The sequence below is a fragment of the Carlito syrichta genome, unplaced genomic scaffold (genome assembly GCF_000164805.1).
Source record: "Carlito syrichta isolate Samal-C Ts95f unplaced genomic scaffold, Tarsius_syrichta-2.0.1 Scaffold315402, whole genome shotgun sequence".
Taxonomy (NCBI): domain Eukaryota; kingdom Metazoa; phylum Chordata; class Mammalia; order Primates; family Tarsiidae; genus Carlito; species Carlito syrichta.
The window spans coordinates 87,191-101,364 of record NW_007259498.1 but is presented as its reverse complement, the minus strand read 5'-3'; the positions used below and the strand labels follow the sequence as shown (position 1 = coordinate 101,364).

General features: G+C 47.8%; 1 protein-coding gene across 2 annotated transcripts in view; it reads right to left on the bottom strand.

Annotated features, from left to right (window-relative positions):
• The window catches only part of TM4SF4 (transmembrane 4 L six family member 4), a 26,401-nt gene that overhangs the window by 1,350 nt on the left and 10,877 nt on the right, over positions 1 to 14,174 (bottom strand). Inside the window, exons 3-4 of one of the 2 annotated variants that reach the window (XM_008072738.1) lie at positions 11,154 to 11,290; positions 2,188 to 2,387 (exon numbers count right to left, since the gene is read on the bottom strand). In XM_008072738.1, coding sequence (XP_008070929.1) covers positions 2,189 to 2,387; positions 11,154 to 11,290 — 336 coding nt within the window. In that variant the 3' untranslated portion in view covers position 2,188. The remainder of the gene's footprint in view (positions 1 to 2,187; positions 2,388 to 11,153; positions 11,291 to 14,174) is intronic. The other variant, XM_008072737.1, reaches the window with a different exon arrangement.

Genomic DNA, 14,174 nt, shown 5'->3' with positions numbered 1-14,174 from the left:
AATCCACTCATCTCAGCCTCCCAAAGTGCTGGGATTACAGGCTGAGCCACCGAGCCCAGCTGATGGGTGATTTCCAAATGCACCTGCCCACACTGCTGAGTGTTCAGCTATTTTTGACCAAATATGGCACTGACCCAGTGCCCCATGATCCCTATTTACCTGATCTCACCCTGAGAGACATTGTTTTGTTTTCCTGGATGAAAAAAGTCAAAGGGAAACGTTTTGCCCATTTGGAAGAGGTGAAACAAAAAACAGCAGAAGCACTAAAAGTTATAAACATTGGCCAGGCTTGGTGGCTCAGCCTGTAATCCCAGCACTTTGGGAGGCCGAGGTGAGTGGATTGCCTGAACCTGCGGGTTTGAGACCAGCCCGGGCAACTTGGTGAGACCTGGTCTCTACAATAAATAAAAATGAGCCGGTTGTGGTAGCACACGCCTGTAGTTCCGGTTACTTGGAAGGCTGAGGCGGAAGGATTTCCGGAGCCCAGCAGGTGGTCGCTGGGGTGGCCATGGGTGTGCCACTGCACTCCAGCCTAGGCAACGGAGTGAGACTCCAACTCAAAAAAAAAAAAGGTATAAACATAGATGAGCTCAAAAACTGTTTTGAGCAGTGGAAAAAGTGTCTTGATAAGTATATTGCATGAAATGGAGAGTACTTTGAAGGTGACTGAAGTTGAAACATGTAAGAATAAATACACAATTTTTTATTAAAAAATTCCAAGTTTTGGGGGTACCCCCTTGTAACTTTAGGTAGGTGAGGAGACTGGAGGGAACTGAGTGGACAGGAGACCAAGGTTGGAGTGAGACTTTCCAACTGAAAACCTATGTGTGGCCAGGTGCAGTGGCTCATACCTGTAATCCCAGCACTTTGGGAGGCAGAGGCGAGAGGATTACCTGAGCACAGGGATTTGAGAACAGCCTGGGCAATTTGATAAGACCTTGTCTCTACAATAAAATTTTAAAAATTAGCTAGTGGGAGGCTGAGGTGGAAGGATTGCCTGAAACTAGCAGGTCGAAGTTGTAGTGGCCGTGAGTGTGCAACTGCACTTCAGCCTGGGTGACAGAGTGAGACTCTGACTCAAAAAAAGAAAGACTATATATATATTTCTTTTTCTTCTTTTTTTTTTTTTAAATTGCAGTCTCACTCTGTCACCCACACTGGAGGGCAGTGGCAAGCTCCCAGTCACTGCAGCTTCGACCTGCTAGGCTCAGTCCTCCAAGTAGCTGGAACCACAGGCACATGCCACCATGCCCGGCTAAATTTTTTTTATTTATTGTAAATATGAGGTCTTGCAAAATTGCCCGGGCTGGTCTTGAACCCACTGGCTCAAGTAATCCTCTCACTTCGGTCTCCCAAAGTGCTGGGATTATAGGCATAAACCACCATGCCCGGCCTATATTTCTCTGTGTACACACATGCACAGATTTGATTTTTGACATATATATATATATCACATTATAACTTTAAGTAAAATGTCTTGAGTCATTTAAAGTTTTGCCATAATATATTAAGTGGATAGACCTTTATTTACATATATTTAGGTAATTCCCTAATTAGAAAGCCCTTAAGTTTTGTTTCACTTTTTTCTCATACATCAGTCTGCTTTTTTTCTTTTCTTTGAGTTAGATTCTCACTCTGTCACCCAGGCTGGAGTGCAGTGGCAGGATCATAGCTCACCACAGCCTCGTCCTTCTGGGCTCAGGTGATCCTTCTGCTTCAGCCTCTTAAGTAGCTGAGTAAAAGGCATGCACCACCACACCCAGCTAAATATTTTTGTAGAGAGATGGAGTCTTGCTACAAAGGCTGGTCTCAAACCCCCTGCCTCAAACTATCTTCCTGCCTTGGCCTCCCAAAGTGCTGGGATTAGAGGAGTGAACCACATGTCCAGCCTATTGTAAACTTTCACAGGTGGGTGATGTCCTATGTCTTCAGGACAACTGAAGGTTAACTGAATGACAGGCTGAAAATTGTGGCCACCTTCGCCAGGGTTTGTTAACATGCGCAGAGAGCAGAACTTCTAGGAGCCAGCAATGCAACGTCACTCCCTCCGGGAGCTGGTAGAGTGGGCCAGCTGGCCTTCCCAGCCTGGACTGGCTTTCTGCAGGCAGCTACCCTTACCACCCCTCCTTCCATCAGTGCTGGTGGCCTGTCGTGGCCTCTCCCATGCTGAGAAGAAACAACAAAGACCTTAACTTACCCCACAGCAGCCACAACATTGGCAGTCTCCACAGAGGGTCCCCAGGAGGCCATTGATCACCTGGATGGCGCAGAGAACCATCTGGATTCCTCCTATGATCAGCAAGATGGAGAAGAGGGCCAGGTTCCAGGGAACCACGTCAGCAGGCTCTTGGCACTTGCTCCATAAGGCTTGGTCATTGAGATAATCCCTGTTGGTGACACGGAGGAGAAAGGAAGCATTTGTAAAAAGCATGCAGTCAGCCAGGCTCAGTGGCTCAGCCTGTAATCCTGTACCTTGGGAGGCTGAGGTGAGTGGATTGCCTGAGCCTGCGGGTTTGAGACCCGCCTGGGCAACTGGCGAGACCTCATCTCTACAATAAATCAAATATTAGCTGGGTGTGGTAGCGCGCGCCTGTAGTTCCAGCTACTTGGAAGGCTTGAGGTGGAAGGATCTCCTGAGCCCAGTAGGTCAAGACTGTGGTGGCAGTGAGTGTGCCACTGTACTCCAGCTTGGGTGACAGAGTGAGACTCCAACTCAAAAAGAAAAAAAAAAGTCAAAAATCGACCCTTTTTTCCTTTATGCTACCTCTGAGCCTTAATTAGAAACTCCAACTAGCTACTGAGTTAAGGTTCATAGTATTGTTTTTAGATCTTTATGATGACCTTGATGATAAAGGAAGGAGCTTTTTGCTCTTGATTTAAAAATAAAACATTTTTTTTTTGCATTGGTTTGCCTTTCCATAAGAACAGAGGTGCTAGCAGCTTGCTAGCTGTGTGACTTGTGTACTCAACTGGAACATTGAAATAACATTATCTAGACTGGAGTGGAAGGTATTAGGGACAATATTCATTTAGCCTTCTCAGCTTGCTGGGCAGACCTGGTGACCTTCCCAGCTCTTTCCAGCTGCCCTGCCCTCCTCCTCCTCTTCCTCCTTCTTCTTTTTTTGAGTTGGGGTCTTACTCTGTTGCCCAAACTGAAGTGCAGTGGCAAGATCACGCTTGCAGCAGCCTCTACCTCCTGGGTTCAGGTGATCCTTTCGCCTCAGCCTTCCAAGTAGCTAGGACTACAGACATGTGCCACCACACCCAGCTAATTTTTTGATTTTTTTTTTTTTTTGTAGAGACAAGGTCTTGCTATGTTGCCCAAGCTGGTCTCGAACTCCCGGACTCAAGCAATCCTCCTGCCTCAGCCTCCCAAGGGCTGAGATTACAGGCATGAGCCATCATGCTGTGGCTTTCAGCAGCCTTCTTGTCTATTGTTTGATGAGACTCACAGCAACTGTCTGTCAGTCTCATGTTATGAACAGCAAATGACCCAGAGGAGAATAGTCAGAGAAGCTCTCAACACACATCGGCTTTCCAGGAACCACATCAACGATGGCAGCATTGGCAGATTTCAAGAATTTGGGGCTACCTTCCGGGCGTCTTACCTGAATGGCAAAGAGTCTTTCTTTCCTTCAGCTCAGCAAACTTGAACGCAATGTGAGCTGTGTGACATCCTGGCACAGGGGCTATTGTTGATTTGGCCTGGATGGTGCAGAATAATCATTCAAGAAGTGAAGCTGTTGCTTCCATTGGGGCTTATTTTTGCTGTCACCAGCAACGATACCACGACACACAACTTTGACAGACACTTTTTTTTTTTTTTGAGTTGGAGTCTCACTCTGTCGCCCAGACTGGAGTGCAGTGGCCGCTCCTGGCCACTGCAGCCTCGACCTGCTGGGCTCCGGCGATCCTTCCACTCAGCCTTCCAAGAAGCTGGAACTACAGGCACACGCTACCACGCCAGGCTAATTTTTTGATTTATTGTAGAAATGAGGTCTCGCCAAGTTGCCCAGGCGGGTCTCGAACCCTCAGGCTCAGGCAATCCACTTACCTCAGGCTCCCAAAGGTGTGGGATTACAGGCTGAGCCACCGAGACCGGCTACATTTTTTTTTTTGAGCCTGAGCCTCACTCAGTTGCCCAGGCTGGAGTGCAGTGGCACAATCACGTCTTACTGTAGCCTTGATCTCCTGGGCTCAGGCAATCCTCCCGCCTCTGCCTCCCGAGTACTGGCGTGTGCCACCACACCCGGCTCAATGTTTGATTTTTTGTAGACATGAGGTCTTGCTAGGTTGCACAGACTGGTCTCAAATTCCTGGGCTCAAGTAACCCTTCCGCCTCAACCTTCCAAAGTGTTGGAATAACAGGTGTGAGCCACTGCGCCCAGTCGAGTAATTTTTGAAATGCAGGTGCAGATGGTCTGCTCTGAAAGCCAGGTAGCATATCTAATTGTGTTCACATCAGCATCTTGGTGTCTGAATCACAGATGTGACAGTGCTTTTCCAGCCTTTCACTCTTTCCCAGGGATGAGGAGGGTTGTAGCCTGGCCCAGGGGTACCATGCTTGGTCTGTCCCTCCCTTGCTGCTGAATGCCCTTGATTCTTTCTCCACTTCCCTTTCACGGCCTGGGATCAAGGGAGGGGTGGCTATTGTCTCTGGGAGGAAGACCTTGGAAGGGAGGAAGTTGTTGTCAAAGCAAGCCAAGAGGGTGTACCTCTAATGCTCAGTTTTCATTTTCCCTTCTAAGAGGCTTCTTGTTTGTCAGCATCTCCCTCTGTTGCCCAGACTGGAGTGCAGTGGCACCATTGTGACTCACGGCAGTCTCGACCTCCTGGGCTTAGGCGAACGTTTTGCCTCAGCCTCCTGAATACTGGGACTACAGGCACACGCCACCATGCCTGATTAGTTATTTATTTTTTTGTAGAGACGTTGTCTTGTTATGTTGCCCTGGCTGGTCTTGAACTCCTGGGCTTAAGCGATCCTCCTACCTTGCCCTCTCAGAGAGCCGGGATTACAGGCCTGAGCCACCATGCCCAGCAAAGGATGCTTCTTTAATACGGTTCTCAAGACAGAGAAAATTAACTGTCTTTGCTCTCTTAATATTGGTGAGAATATTGAGTGCTAATTGTGATGGCACGGAAGGGCCCTGAACTTGGTGGAAACCCCAGAGTCCCCCTTGAAAGCCTTCCCCTTTTCTCCTCACAACGAATCCCAATGATTCCATTCGAACATTCTCTGACACGTGTCTCTTTCGAGCCCCCATTTCACTGCCTTGGAGATGCTCACTGTCTGAGCTGGACTGTGGCTCCAACCTCCTTCTCTTTCTCTCTTCAGTTACTATGACCTTCCATTCGCCCTTTGCATCATTGTTCTAAAAGTTCGAAGTGGCCATGCCTTGTCCTGTTTGAAGTCCTCCACCGTGCCCCGATGTTCCGAAGGCCCGGTCTGCCTCTCAGGCACACCCCATCGTGGGGTGACCCATTCCGCTGCCTCCCCACATTCACCCTGAGCTTTGACCGTGTAGTGTCCTGACAAACCCTGAACGTGTCGCTCTTTTCACGCCTGAAATAGGCTTCCCCTCCCTGTCTGGAAGGCAGACTTCTGCTCATCCTCCACAACCAGCCTGTGTCCCTCCCCAGAGAGGTTTCCCTACCCACCCTCTCCGTTTCGTCACTTTCTGCATTGTGAGGGTCTGTTCCTTGTCACCCTGACCCGCGTGCTCACCAGGGAGATACCATACCTGTTCTTCTTTGTTCCATGCTTGGGATAGGCTTCAAAACCAATTAGGGTACTGACCAAGTGTATTGAAACATTTTTTCCCCTTCTACCAGCTATTAGCTTAGAGTCCTGGGAAAATGAACCTTCTCGACTTCATTTTTCTTCTCCAGGGAAAAGAATTCTTCTCAGATTAAGGGAGACACTGCATGTAAAAATACTTAGCACTTGGCTGGGCGTGGTGGATCAAGCCTGTAATCCCAGCACTTTGGGAGGCCAAGGTGAAGGGATTGACTGAGCCCATGGGCTCGAGAACAGTCTGGGCAACTTGGCAAGACCTCATCTCAACAATAAATCAAAAAGTTAAGCCGGGCTCGGTGGCTCAGACTGTAATCCCGCACCTTGGGAGGCTGAGGTGAGTGGACTGCCTGAGCCTGTGGGTTCGAGACCCGCCTGGGCAACTTGGTAAAACTTCATCTTTACAATAAATAAAAAATTAGCTGGGCGTGGTAGGGCGTGCCTGTAGTTCCAGTTACTTGGAAGGCTGAGGCGGAAGGATCGCTGGAGCCCAGCAGGTCGAGGCTGCGGTGGCCGGGAGTGGCCACTGCACTCCAGTCTGGGTGACAGAGTGAGACTCCAACTCAAAAAAAAAAAAAAAGTTAGCTGGGCGTGGTAGTGCACTCCTGTAGTTCCGGCTACTTGGAAGGTTGAGGTGGAAGGACAGCAGGAGCCTAGCAGGTCAATGCTGGGGTGGCTGTGAGCATGCCACTGCACTCCAGCCTGGGCGATGGAGTGAGACTCCAACTCAAAAAAACAAAATTACTTAGCGCTTAATCATTGGGAGGAAAAAAGAGAAAGAACAAGAAGAGGAGAGGAAAAAAAAAATAAGGAGAAGGAAGAAGAGTAGAAGAAGAAGAGGAGGAGGAGGAGAAAGAGATTGAAGGACAAGAACAAGAAGGAGAAGCAGCCACCAAAGCACCTGCCCTTTGGTGATCAGGGAAGAGTAACAACTGTCTTGATTCTTCGTGTTGGGGCTCATATGAGTGACTGGTCCTTTCTACTCACTGAGTCGCTAGGGGTGTGTGTTAGGTTTGCTGCTATAACAACAGCTGCTATATGCTTGGATGGATGAGAAGATCCACAGACTTTTCTTATACATCAGATGCCAGCACAGTGAAAAGGAGTGGGAGACAGAGGCCCAGGAGCGTTGTCAGAGGAAATCTAGGCAAAAACCAGACAGTGCGAATCGAGATAAACTGTGTTCTAGAAAAAGCACTGTGACTCGGAGTCAGAAAACTTGGATCCAAGCTTCAGTAATTAAGACAATGTATTCCGGCCAGGCATGGTGGCTCGGCCTGTAATCCCAGCACTTTGGGAGGCTTGGGCAACTTGGTGAGACCTCATCTCTAAAATAAATCACAAAAAATTAGCCAGGCATGGTGGTGTGCATCTGTAGTTCCAGTTACTTGGAAGGCTGAGGTAGAAGGATCACCTAGGCCCAGCAGGGCGAGGCTTCGGTGGCCGTGAGTATGCCGCTGCACTCCAGCCTGGGCAACAAGAGTGAGACTCCAACTCAAAAGAAAAAAAGAAACTGTATTCCTTTGGACAAGTCACTTGTCACCTCTGGGCCTCAGCTTTCTTACCTTTGAAGGAGAGTTAATAATCTCAGAAAATTTTTGTGAGGATCAAATGAAACATTGTGGGTGACAGCACTTTGTTAACTGAAAAACACCAAGTGCTAGAAGGTTCAACTATTGCCGTCATCAGAGGGAAAGTCTGGAACTGGCATTTGGAAATACGGTCAAAAGGGAATGTGAGTCGTGGTCTCACATTCAGTGGTCTCAGAAGACAGGAAATAGGACGTGAGGAGACAATGAATGCTGTGGAAAGTCTGCCAGGTACCAAAGAAATGCAGCAGACACACCCCGCCTGTCACCAGAATGTCCTTCCTGTCACCACTGTGGCATTTTTCACACCTTGCACAGAGTGGCCTTACATCTTAAGTGGGATTAAATTCTAAAGTCAGGGCATGAGGGGAAAAAAATCCCCAAAATCATGAGTAGTCAGAGTCATTCTTAAATATCCCATAAATATACATAAAAGTTTATACATAAATAAACTGTGCTGTATATATGGTTTTGCAATACATCCCTATAGAGGAATTTTTTTGGACTACATTAGAGTTTGAAGCCACTATGCAGATATCTAGGTATTCAAATCATTCTCCCTTCAGATAATTATCAAAGGCATACAGTGAACAGAAGACAGGCAGAGACCTCTGAAATGCTCCTGTTTGCCTGCAAGGTTTATTCTATTCTGTTTTAATTATTAAATCTTTATAATGTGATACCCAGCAGGGTGCGGTGGCTCACGCCTGTAATCCCAGCACTTTGGGAGGCTGAGGTGAGAGGATTGCCTGAGCCCAGGAGTTCGAGACCAGCCTGGGAAAATTGGCAAGATTTCCTCTCTACAATAAATAAAAAAATTAGCTGGGCGTGGTGGCATATGCCTGTAGTTCCAGGTACTTGGAAGTCTGAGGTGGAAGGATCACCTGAGAGCGGATTGAGGCTGTGGTGGCTATGAGCGTGTCACTGCACTCCAGCCTTGGTGACAGAGTAAGACTCCAACAAAATTAAAAATAAGCCGGGCTCGGTGGCTCAGCCTGTAATCCCGTGCCTTGGGAGGCCGAGGTGAGTGGATTGCCTGAGTCCACGGGTTTGAGACCCGCCTGGGCAACTTGGCGAGACCTCATCTCTACAATAAATCAAAAAATCAGCTGGGCGTGGTAGCATGCACCTGTACTTCCAGCTATTGGAGGCTGAGGCGGAAGGATCGCCAGAGCCCAGCAGGTCCAGGCTGCAGTGGTTGGGAGCGGCCACTGCACTCCAGTCTGGGCGACAGAGTGAGACTCCAACTCAAAAAAATAAATAAAATAAAATAAATAAATAAAATAAAAATGTGGTACCTGTAAGTGGGTGGGTTAGTCGCTGTTGCAAGGTGTAGGCATGATAACATATGTGGAGTCATTGATTACAAAGCAATGCACAGTCATTGGCCATGGTGTGTGTGGAAACTTGCTTCACCGGACGGACAAATACAGAGAATTTTGGGAAGTATTTTCCTGTCCTTCCCACACGTTGGTATTTCCTGGGGTGGCCCACAGCCCAGCTGCCACTCCTGACTTTGGGCATTGGTCCCATCTGATCCCAACTGTGCCAGGGGCGGGTGTTAGGTCTCAAAGTCAGAACCTACGAGACCATTGTATGCTGGCTTCCTTTCTCTCTCCTTTGTTTTGGACATAGATTTTTTCTAATTGATTTTAAGTTTCTCGAGTATTATTTGCATAACAGAAAAATATGTTGTCTGCCGCACTGGTATTGCTGCTGATGGAATGAATAGAAGGATTCTCGAGGCAAGACATGATCTGTACTTCACAGATGCACCTCTAGGTGACGAGAGTGAGCTACGAGGGGAAGAAACCCAGACGATGGCTCTGCCTCCTGATATCTGGGTTCCAAGCCTGAGCAAAGCAGCCGCATGGCAGTGCAGCCCCCTCAGCCCTCTGCAAGGTAACAGGGCTTTCCACAGGAAACTAACATGTCTGGGAACGCTTGCCTGTGGCATCAGGATGAGGAGACCTTGTGTTGTTTACCTAGGCGAATGGGTGGGGCTATTTCATGTGAGACACCTGTGAACAGACCAAGACCAGGACGAGGACCCGCCACCTCCCCAGCCTGAAGCCTGCCCTGAAGGTTCTTTCCAATCTCATGGAAAATTAATACACAGGGGCTCAAGTTCATATATGGGTGTGTTGCCGGTTTATTTTTAAGCATCAACCCACCCTTCATGTTCAGGAAGACCCAATAATCATAGTTCCTGACCCTCCAGGAGGTGCCAGTCACTGTGCTGGGTAGAGGGGCCGAGGCGGTGAACAAAATGGGTCAGGAAACTTCTTTAACCAATGGAGGTTAAAGTCCAACGGAGCCGTCTGCAGTGACGGAAATGTACCACGTCTACGCTGTCCAGCAAGGCAGCTACAAGCCGGTGTGGCTGTTCAGTACTCAGAATATGGCAAGAGTGACTGAAGCATTAAATTTTTTCGCTTTATTTCACTGAAATGAATTTCCGTGTAAATAGCCACAGATGGTTACTGGCTACTGGGCAGGGCAGTGCAGGGCTGGGGATGTGCAATATGAAATGATGGGGACTCAAAGCCAGAGGTTGCTGGGTTTGAGTCCTGCCTCTGCTCCAACCTACTGGGTGACTTTGAGCAAGTTAAACTTTTGAGGCTGCTAGGGAGATAAAATTACATTTTGGGGGGAAAAAATTCTTCACAGCCTTCAGAGTGCCCACAAAAACATGAAATATGTTGGTGATTATTATCATTATTATCATCTTGAGTCGGGGTCTCACTCTGTTGCCCAAGCTGGAGTGCAATGGTGTGATCTCAGCTCATCACAGCTTCCAGCTCCTGGACTCAAGCAATCCTCCTGCCTCAGCCTCCTGAGTCGCTGGGACTACAGGCATGCGCCACCATGCTTGGTTAATTTTTTTTACTTTTTGTAGAGATGGTCTCACTATTTTGCCCAGGCTGGTCTCAAACTCCTAGGCTCAAGCAATCCTCCACTCCTCCCCAACCTAAAATATTTTAAAGATTTCTTTTCTTTTTTTTTTTGTTGTTTTTTTTTTGTCACCCTGGCTGAAGTGCAGTGGCACGATCATGGCTCACTGTAACCTTGAACTCCTGGGCTCAGGAGATCCTTCTACCTCAGCCTCCCAAGTAGCTGGAACAACTGGCAAGCACCATCGTGCCTGGCTAATGGTTTGACTTTTTTTTTTTTAATAGAGATGAAGTCCCGCCATGTTGCCCAGGCTGGTCTCAAACTCTTAGGCTCAAGCAGTCCTGCCGCCTCGGCCTCCCAAAGTGCTGAAATTTCAGGTGTGAGCCACTGCACCTGGCCTATTGTAAATATTTGAATTCACATTCATTCTCATGAAAAACCTACAATGTTTTCAATGTCATTTTCTGTAAATTTATCCCTGAAGACACTGTGTCATTATAGGCAATTAGGGGTGCTAATGAAAGCCTTTGAGCCCAGTTAGTGAGTCATTGTTCTCATTTTCTCTGATAAGCTTTATGACAGGCACCACGAGTTTGCTTACTAATATTATTTGTTGTCTTGTGTTGCTGCCAATAAATATTTGGATGCAAGTGGTGACCCCACACCTCTCCTCCTTTCCTCAGGTCACCCGAGGCAACCTCATTTCATTATTTCTCCTGGGGATCCCTCCCAGAGCAATCTGAGGTGAGAGCCTGCCTGGCTCTGCCCTAAAGGAGCCCCAAGCCTGAGACTTGCATGAGACAGTCTCCTCTGGGGCGATTTACCTGCCCATGCCCCCTGTGATGACGCGTGGGCATTGCAGGGTGTGGCCTTACCCATTGTGGAAGGGGTAGTTCCACGTGCTATTGGCTATGAGACACTTCGGACCCTTGTTGATTGAGATGGCTGAGATGATAAAGGAGTATCCGGCACCCACAAATCCAACCACAGCGAATATTGTGGAGGTGAACATCTGGAAGACAAGAGGAGAGACAGCCACATTGCTCAGATGGTAGAGGACACAGGCGACAAACCTGACCAGCCTGTGCTGAGCATGGTGACTGCAGAAATCTCTGGGCTAGAAGCCAGTCTCTAGACTCAGTGGGGCTTTGGGGGCCGTCTTGAATGAATTTTGGTGTCTTGTGTTCCTTTCTTCACCACCATTTTCATGTCTTTTTCACCTGTTCAATGATGACTGAAATGCTGGTTTGATATCTTTAAACCATGGGGTTTGTATTTTTTTTTTTTTTGAGTCAGGTTACTCTGTTGCCCAGGCTGGAGTGCAGTGGCTTGATTAAGGGTCAACACAGCTTTGACTTTCTGGGCACAGGCAATCCTTCTGCCTGAGCCTCCTGAGTAGCTAGGACTACAGGTGCACATCACCACGTATGGCTAATTTTAAAAATATTTTTGTAGAGCCGGGTGTGGTGGCTCATGCCTGTAATCCCAGCACTTTGGGAAGCGGAGGCGAGAGGATTGTCTGAGTCCAGGGATTCAAGACCAGCCTGGGCAACTTGGCGAGACCTCGTCTCTATAATAAATCAGAGAATTAGCAGGTATGGTGGCGCACACCTGTAGTTTCAGCTACTTGGAAGGCTGAGGCAGAAGGATCATCTGAGCCCAGCAGGTTGAGGCTGTGATGACTGTGAGCGTGCCACTGCACTCAAGCCTGGGCGCCAGAGTGAGATTCCAACTAAAAAAAAATTTTTTTTTGGTAGAGACAAGGTCTTGCTATGTTGCCCAGGCTGGTCTCGAACTCCTGCACTCAAGTGATCCTCCCATCTCGGCCTCCCAAAATGCTGGGATCCCAGGCGTGAGCCACTATGCTCAGCTGAACCATGACTTTTTAATCTTGTTAAGGATAAAATCTCTTCCATAGGGCTAAGATGTAAGGCCAATCTCTTGAATCAATGAATCTGAGGACTGGCGTGATCTTTCTGCTTATGAAGAAAGTCTAGAAGTCTAGAAGTCTCCTCATTGGTTCTCGTGAAGTTCTCTGAGACCAAAAGATCAAGGCCAACCTCTCTTCCATGTGGGGCAGTCTTTGAAGAATCTGAAGGTCGCCTTGACATCTCCTCGCCTCCCAACCCCTGAGAGTCTTCTCTTCTGTAGGTTAGACAATCCCAACAATTCCATTCTTTTAAATATTTTATATGACAGAGATTAACTAGTGAAGAACAGATTAGACTAGCATCTTTCTTTTTTCAATGATAAACTCAATTACAAACGTAAAATGCCATCATTGAATATGAAAGGCAGAAGCAATCCTGGAGTCTCTTAACAGATGAAAAAAATTGAGGCCCAGAGGTGTTAAGAACTTTTGCTATCAGTCGGGCATGGTAGTGTGCGCCTCTAGTACTGGTTACTCAGGAAAGATTGCTTGAGCCCAGGAATTGGAGGCTGTCACTGTACTCTAGCCTGAGTGACAGAGTGAAACCCGGACTCAAAATAAAAAAAACTCTTTTGCTACCCTTTTCTGTATGATGGCTCTGCAGAATGAATGTATCCTCGGGGTCTTAATTTTCTCATCTATAAAATGGGCACGATAGAGCCTGCCTTAAAGGTCTGTTGTGAAAATTAGATGTGGTAACCTAAGTTAAATATCAGCTCCTTATCCCTCCTCCTTTTGTGTGTTATTAATAATCTTATCACCTACATGTTTGGGGTGGATGGGGGTTGGGAATGGGGAGGGGCTGATCGTGCCTGGGTGATTGAAGTCTATGTCATAACGGAGTCCACTGTTTTTTGGGCTGGTGTTCATTTTCTAGTCAGTTATAAATTTTCTTTTTTAATAGAGACAGGGGTCTTTTTTTTTTTTTTTGAGTTGGAGTCTCACTCTGTCGCCCAGACTGGAGTGCAGTGGCCGCTCCCGGCCACCGCAGCCTCGACCTGCTGGGATCCAGCGATCTTTCCACCTCAGCCTTCCAAGTAGCTGGAACTACAGGTGCACGCTACCACGCCCGGCTAATTTTTTGATTTATTGTAGGGATGAAGTCTCGCCAAGTTGCCCAGGCGGGTCTCGAACCCGCGGGCTCAGGCAATCCACTCACCTCGGCTTCCCAAGGCGCAGGATTACAGGCTGAGCCACTGCACCCAGCCTAGAAATGTGTTTTTTTATTTTTTAATTTTTTTTGAGTCGGAGTCTCACTCTGTTGCCCAGGCTGGAGTGCAGTGGCACACTCACGGCCACCACAGCCTCTACCTGCTGAGCTTAGGCAATCCTTCTGCCTCAGCCTTCCAAGTAGCTGGAACTACAGGCGCGCACTTTCATGCCTCCCTTTAAAAAAAAAAAAAAAATTTATTGTAGAGACAAGGTTTCACCAAGTTGACCAAGCTGGTCTCGAACTCCCGGGCTCAGGCAATCCTCTTGCCTCGGCCTCCCGAAGTGCTGGGATTACAGGCTGAGCCACCCCACCCGACTGGAAATCTGTTTTTGATTCAACTTTACAATACTCTGGTCCAACTCCCCTTGTAGAACTGACCATTCCAGACATCATCTCTCCTACCCCCTGTACTCTGGATTATATAAATTTCAATCACAGTACAGTGCCTCTCACATGGTAAAGCATAGCATAGCTTTTTTTTTTTCTTTGACTTGAAGCCTCACTCTATCACCTAGGCTTGAGTAGTAGTGCAAACTGGCACAATCACGGCTCACCGCAGCCTTGACTTCCTGGACTCAGGCGATACTTCTGCTCCAGCCTCCCAAGTAGCTGGGACTATAGGTGTGCACCACCATGCCTGACTAATTTTTTGTTTTTGATTTTTTTTGTAGAGACAAGATCTCACCATGTTGTCCAGGCTGGTCTTGAACTCCTGGGCTCAGGCAATCCTCTCACCTTGGCCTCCCAAAGTGC